This window comes from Trifolium pratense, linkage group LG7 (genome assembly GCF_020283565.1).
Source record: "Trifolium pratense cultivar HEN17-A07 linkage group LG7, ARS_RC_1.1, whole genome shotgun sequence".
In the NCBI taxonomy this organism is placed as follows: Eukaryota; Viridiplantae; Streptophyta; class Magnoliopsida; order Fabales; family Fabaceae; genus Trifolium; species Trifolium pratense.
Genome location: NC_060065.1, coordinates 11,816,579 through 11,823,429, shown reverse-complemented (window position 1 = coordinate 11,823,429; position 6,851 = coordinate 11,816,579). Strand labels below are relative to the sequence as shown.

The 6,851-nt window shown below is 34.9% G+C and overlaps 2 protein-coding genes across 2 annotated transcripts; one reads left to right on the top strand and one right to left on the bottom strand.

Moving 5' to 3' along the window:
- The first annotated feature begins 2,458 nt into the window (after positions 1 to 2,458).
- LOC123897004 lies at positions 2,459 to 4,034 on the top strand. Its single transcript, XM_045947480.1, has one exon. The coding sequence runs from the start codon at positions 2,781 to 2,783 to the stop codon at positions 3,690 to 3,692; it is 912 nt and encodes a 303-aa protein (XP_045803436.1). The 5' UTR covers positions 2,459 to 2,780; the 3' UTR covers positions 3,693 to 4,034.
- A 537-nt stretch (positions 4,035 to 4,571) lies between these two features.
- Positions 4,572 to 6,685, bottom strand: LOC123895850. The gene is made up of 3 exons (XM_045946326.1): positions 5,397 to 6,685; positions 5,198 to 5,346; positions 4,572 to 5,107 (listed from the first exon to the last, which is right to left on the bottom strand). The coding sequence occupies exons 1-3, from the start codon at positions 6,578 to 6,580 to the stop codon at positions 4,572 to 4,574; spliced, it is 1,869 nt and encodes a 622-aa protein (XP_045802282.1). The 5' UTR covers positions 6,581 to 6,685.
- Between the last annotated feature and the right edge of the window lie 166 nt (positions 6,686 to 6,851).

Below are 6,851 nucleotides of genomic sequence, written 5' to 3'. Positions count from 1 at the left end.
TTAGCGCCACATACCCAGGAAAAGATTTCAGCTTTCCCTGATGTATTAGTGGATAGAAAACAAATTCAAAGATTCTTAGGATGTTTGAATTATATTGCCAATGAAGGATTTTTTAAAGACTTGGCAAAAGAAAGAAAAATTTTACAAAGGAAAATTTCTGAAAAAATTCCTTGGTCATGGACAGACGAAGATACTAAGATTGTGAAAACAATTAAGAGTAAAATTCAAGTCCTACCAAAGCTTTACAATCCCACAAATGATGACTTTCTAGTTGTCGAAATTGATGCATCCAAAGATACATGGGCAGGATGTATGAGAGCTTTCCCTAACGGAAAAGCAACACTAAAACTCAATGAGTTTGGTGAAAATCTGAGCGTAACCTCAGATATACAATCTGATCTAATTTCGAAAGAAAGAAAGACAGATAAAAAACAAAATTTAGTAGATTACTCTGCTAAATTTAATATAAAAGAAAAAGAGTTATTACTCTGTAAATACATATCGGGAACTTTTTCTGATACAGAAACAAGATATCCGATAGCTGAGTTAGAAACACTTGCATGTGTTCGAGTATTAGAAAAATGGAGAGTAGAACTTCTACCCTCTAGGTTTCTTTTGCGAACAGATTCAAAATATCTAACAGGATTCTGGAGATATAATATAAAAGCAGATTATAAAAGCGGACGATTAATCCGTTGGCAGATGAAATTACAACAATTTCAACCATACATTCAGTATATAAAATCTGAAAACAACAGTTTTGCAGATACTCTTACACGGGAATGGAGCAAGCAATAAAGATCTTGCAGCATAATCTGAAACAAAAAGACGAGCAGATTGAAGCTACTCAACAGCGTCTTACAAAACTTTCTTCTGAGAGGGGGGAGATAATTACAACATTACAAAATTTGCAACAATATACAGCAAATACAAACATCAGTGAACCAACTGAAGAAAAAAGCAGCAGCAACACCAAAGAAAATTGGGACTTGCTTGGACAAGATTCTGGAAAATACAACTACTATGTAAAGTATTCAGCTCCAGAAAACTCGAAGATTCCAATTGAAGCAATAGCACCAAGTGATTGGAAAAAGGAACAAGAATCTTCAGAAACAACTTCAGACAGCAAGAAATCATGGGTTGATGAAGTAGAAGAAGAAGATGAAGCAGGAAAAAATGGTTTGTCAACAACCATCCAAACAAACGATCCCGTAGACAATGAAATGGGAAAGTTCGAAGCTTATGTCATTTTCGATGGTCCAATGAAAGGGATCTACAGAAAATGGGCAATAGCAAAACAGCACATCATCGGAAAAAATGTACGCCACAAAGGCTACAAAACCATTAAAGAAGCAGAACAAGCTCTTTACGGTCCTTACAAGGAAATTACAGCAGCAAAAGATATCCAAAGATCTTCAACAATGGAGTCAAAAAAGAAGCTGTCAATTGATAAAATCCGCCAGCTAGAACATCAAAAAACATTCCACTTAGCAGACCCAACTTTCACAGAGTTTAGTCTTAGATGGAAATGGATAAATAACTATATAGAAGAATTCTCTACAGATTGCTTCTACCCAACAAACAAGTATGGATGTTCAAAAACGGTCCTACTTCCAGGAATAGACAATCAGCTTTGTCTATCATTCTTTCAAAATGGATTGATCAGCACAATCTATCTCGAAGAAAAAGAACAAAGAAGTTTTGGAGAACTCAAATACTTTCCAGAAGAACTTCAAAACCTAGTACAAAAATTCAACAATCTCTTTGCCAAAGGAAAAGAAATATTCCTTCAAATTGATTCAACATATCCATGGTACGATGAAATTACTCTGGATTTAACTATAAAACCACAATATCTCATCAAAATAGGGATATCGAACAAAACATATCCAACTATGTCAAAGGAAAAAAATGAATGGCACCCAGCCAGTTACATTGCGCAGATGAAACACTTCAGACAAAAGGTTACCAGGTTAACCCAGCAAACAAACTACAGGGTTGTTTACGACGATCCATCAACAGTCGTTTACAGCGATTCCAGAAAGCCAGCCAAGGAGAAAGATTTACAGGCTGTTAAAAAACTTGAAGAAAGAGTTGACCAGCTAAAGGAAGACTACACAAAATTACCCATGGTAATTAGAGAAGAACTGTGTAGAAATTTTACACAAAGTTACAAAGGACACGTGTGTGAAATCTGTCCGCCAAAATCGTCGGCACAAAACGACAAAGAAGCACTCAGTGGAAAACAACACGTCACAATGTAGTGGCAGACAAATAAGGGTCGGATAAGACTGCCTTATCACTAAGGCATCTACTTTATGTAAATTATTGTTTGTCCGTTTTCTTTAGTGCGTTTTTCTTTTGCTTTAATAGCTGTCACGGATAGGGACATGTGAATTACTTGTGAGTCCTACTCCGCTATAAATAAGAGCCTTGATGCTCGTTTGTAATCAGAATGAAATTAAGATTGAATGAAGTTTTTCATTTCTCCTAAAATCTTAAGATTTTAGTGTTGATAGTTGAGGTAATACTCTGGAGCTATCAGAACGTTGAGGTAATACTCTGGAGCGTTCACAAATCAAAATTCGAAAGAATCATAGACGGTCGTAGTGGACTGATAACAAAGACGAAAGTCATCAATTCAAGATCAAATTCAAGAATATCAAATCAGGTATAAACATGTTTATGTTAAATTTATTTAACATCTTTCAATACTATGGAATATCAAAGTTCTGTTTAAATAATGTTCAAATACATGTTAAAATATTTCAAAGATCAATATGACTGAAGTATCATATTTCGAAGAAACATCTAGCTATCACACAGATGTTATCTGTGATAATAAAATAGAAAGTGCAGAATTATCTTTAACTGCAGAAGAAAATTTCAAAAGAAAATATAACATGTTCAAAAATATTTTCTCAAGAAAAAATATTCTGAAATTTGGAATAATGACAGGAGAAGAAGCAATTCCCATTGATTCTACTCATGGAAATATAGTTATATCTACTATAGATACAACTCAACTTAAAGAAAGAATTAAAACTTTTTCAGAAAATGAAAGATCTAAAATTGGTTATATTCATATATCGACCATTCAAATTTTAATTAAAAGTACTTTTATGAAAGGTATTAATTCACCTCTAGAAATAGCTTTAAAAGACTCTAGAATTCTAGACACAGATCAAGCAACAATTGCAAAAGGAAATTGCAATCTAAAATATGGTAAAATCAAATTTGATATAAATTTACAAATTGGTTTATCCCTAAAAGATAAAGATCTTGATAGATCTATAGTTTTTCATTATAAAATGAAAAACAAAAATTTTATGAAAAAAGGTAATCACCCCTTTACCATCTACTATAGAATTAACTATGCTTTGAGTAATTCACATCATAGTATAGAATTCAAAGGAAAAGACACAATTCATATTGACGAATTGTTTGCACCTATAGTAACTCTAAAATCACCTATATTCAGAAGCCTAGCAAGGAATAGTTGTTCTTTGATAGAAGCTGACAGAGATCTGTTTGAGGAAACAGAAGACAAATCGTTATTTAGAAGCAAAAGCCTTAGAATAACACCACCCAAAAAAGATTTTTATATCTCAGAACAAAAAGAACTAAGTAAGCTACATAGTTCAATAGAAGGACTATCCTTACAAGTCCAAAATTTAGATAGAAAAATCTAAGAGATGCCTGGAGCAACTTGGGCATACCTTTTAGAATTAGAGTTAGGAGAATACCAAAAAACTCTAAAAATGATTCTAGAAAGAGACCCCACACATATCTACGGATTCTATGATGTGGTTAAGTATAATATAGAGCGCCTTGAAGGCACTATAGAATGGGCATCACAAACCCAAACATATGATGAAGACGACGTTAGAAGTTTTCAAAAATGTCTCCAAAGAGACTTAAATCTCTCAAGGATTCAAAAGACCCTCGAAAGATTACCTTCCGCAAATGCAGCTACCTCTGCCGAAAAATCTGGTATCAGAGCGTAATATCCATCCAAGGTTTAAAAATAAAAAGAAAAATCTTTTTAAAAACAGTTTGGTCAAGAACCGATTTAAAAGAAAATCTTTTAAAAACGGTTTTGTCAAGAACATGACTTTGTGTAACTGCAGGATTTTGTAACAGCAGTGAATCTTGGTCCATAATGGTGGAAGGGGATTTTCTTCCATAATAAGCCTATGACAGACGATAAATAGGTTTAGACCTTCAATTTTTTGATAGACCAAATTTAGACTTGATAAAATTTAGCATTTTAGCTCGATCTATAACCTATTTCCAACCCTATGGTAATTCGATTGATGAAGGATACCAATTATTTATCGACCATTAGATATCATAGATGAGCAACAAAGAGCCTCAGAAACACTAGTATTCAGCAGATTAAGGGAAGCCAACTTCTTTAAGCACAACAATTAAACATTATCAACCCTTTGATTAGTTGTTTTCACAATTAGAGATGCCACTGCGACACAAGAATTTCAAAAATCCTATCTTTTCTACCGGAGAGGATCCATCAGTCTTTTTTTTTAACGTAAATATCTACTCCATTTCATTCATAATAATATCACAATACAAAGGGGAACATCAATGAAAATGTGGAAACTAGCTAAGGATGTGGCCTCTCTTGCTAATACATGAGCGACCTCATTGGCTTGTCTCCTAATATACTCAACCCGAGAGTTTCTAAAATGTGTGTTAAACATGGTCCTACAGTCCTTAATAATATCACCAAGCTCAGACTCATCTCTATTCTTACTATGAAATTTAGTTACAACAATTTGTGAGTAAAGCTCGAAATCCACATGCTCCAGTTGTAAATCTTGAATCCATTTCATGGCATGCAACAATCCCAATGTCTCACCAATGTCCACATTCATAATTGGAGAGAACCATTCTGTCTTAGCAAGTACAAAACTTCCTTGATCATCTCTAACGCATACTCCTATACCCACTTTGTTGAGAATAGTGGAGAAGGATGCATCTATATTACATTTGTACCTTCCAATAGATGGTTTGGACCACCTAGTACCCGCTATAGTTGGTTGAATTCTACTTTGCTTTTGTTTCATTTCTTGTGCTTGGTTCCAACCTGTTAAGAGATTAATGTCACGATCACACACAACATTGACTGATTCTACTTAATTTCTCCACAATTTATTGTTCCTATGTTGCCAAATACTCCAAAGCAAAACTGAGAAGAGTGAAAAGTGGTCTGCTGCCATATGTTGTGCTAGTTCAAGCACACATCCTGATACACTTGTAGTAGTGTTTAAGGAATGTTGAACTTGATGCCACAACCCACACCTCTGCCAAATTTGAATGCTATTCCTGCAATAGAAAAAAAGATGTGTACTATCCTCAACTAATTCGTTACATACCACACACATATCAGAGCAATTAACACCCTTTTGGTTAAGGCGAGCTCTAGTTGGAACACAATTTCTACACAGACGCCAAATGAAATTTTTAATTTTAGGAGGGATTCTAGATTTCCAAAGAAAACTCCAGTTGCCAGAAACTTGAAGATAGTTGTATCAAGGATATTCTCAACGCATTGTCGATAAGCACTCTTGACGGAATATGTTCTATCCTTTTCATGTCTCCAAATTATCTTATCATGATTAACTGAATTGAAAAGAGGGGTTCTCAACACCATATCTGCAACTGAGGCATCAAACAAGGAATTCACTAAATTAACATCCCAATGCTTACCATCATCACCAAACAAATCTGAAACATCCAGCTGGTGAAGTTCCTCTACCAAGTTCGGTGGCTTAGAAATCACAGCACCATTAACAAGCCATTGTTGGTCCCATATAGAAATATTGTGACCTGACCCAATGCTCCACTTGTGACCATCACAAACAATGAACTTTGCACTCCAAATACTTCGCCAAACATAACTTGGGTTGTGACCAATGCTAGACTGAAGAAAATCACTTCTAGGAAAGTATCTAGCTTTGAAAAGACGAGTGATTAAACTACCTGAACTAGTCATGAATTTCCAGGCTTGTTTTCCAAGCATTGCATAATTAAAAGCACTAATGCTTTTAAACCCCAAGCCACCCACATTCTTGGGCATTGACAAACGATCCCAAGATAGCCAATGAATACCTTTAGACTGCTCCTTGTTATGTCCCCACCAAAACGAGTTCATCATCTTCTCAATCTCATCACAAAGGGAGGATGGAATTAGAAATATGCTCATAACATAGGACGGGATTGATTGTAGGACCGATTTGATTAAAATCTCTCTGCCTGTTTGAGATAAACATTTACTGCTCCAAGAAGTTATTTTTTTCCAAATCCTGTCTTTGATAAACTTGAAAGTGGATTTTCTACTCCTACCCACCATCGACGGGAGCCCAAGATATTTACCAGTTCCTAATACTTGTTGCACTCCTAAGATGGATGCAACAGAGTCTTTAACAGAAGCAGCAACATTACGGCTACAATAGAATTCTGATTTTTGCAAATTGATGGATTGACCGGAGGCCTCTTCATATGTAGCAAGAATGTTCTTCATAGCCAACGCCTCATGGTCAGATGCTTTAAAAAACATAAAACAGTCATCTGCGAAGAGAAGATGAGAGATAATAGGAGCATTTCTACAAATTTTAACTCCATGTATGTCCCCTCTAGTTTCTGCTTTTCTGATCAATGCTGATAAACCTTCAGCACAAATGATAAATAAGTAAGGATCCATCAGTCTTCTTTAGTGAGTTTTCAAGTTGTTCAGCATCTAATCTATGTATAATGTATTCACGTCAATCATCCAACAGTGGTATTATTATAACTTTTGTTATTTAGAAATTTCAAACATTTTTGTTAGT

What these genes read in the sequence shown, in the direction of transcription:
- LOC123897004 (XM_045947480.1), top strand. Translation starts at nt 2,781, where the DNA reads ATGACTGAAGTATCATATTTCGAAGAAACATCTAGCTATCACACAGAT.
- LOC123895850 (XM_045946326.1), bottom strand. Translation starts at nt 6,580, where the DNA reads ATGTTTTTTAAAGCATCTGACCATGAGGCGTTGGCTATGAAGAACATT. An exon ending in ATTGCTCTGATATGTGTGTG is followed by an intron (nt 5,347 to 5,396) that starts GTATGTAACGAA and finishes TTTCTATTGCAG; the next exon opens with GAATAGCATTCAAATTTGGC. An exon ending in CTTCTCAGTTTTGCTTTGGA is followed by an intron (nt 5,108 to 5,197) that starts GTATTTGGCAAC and finishes ATCTCTTAACAG; the next exon opens with GTTGGAACCAAGCACAAGAA.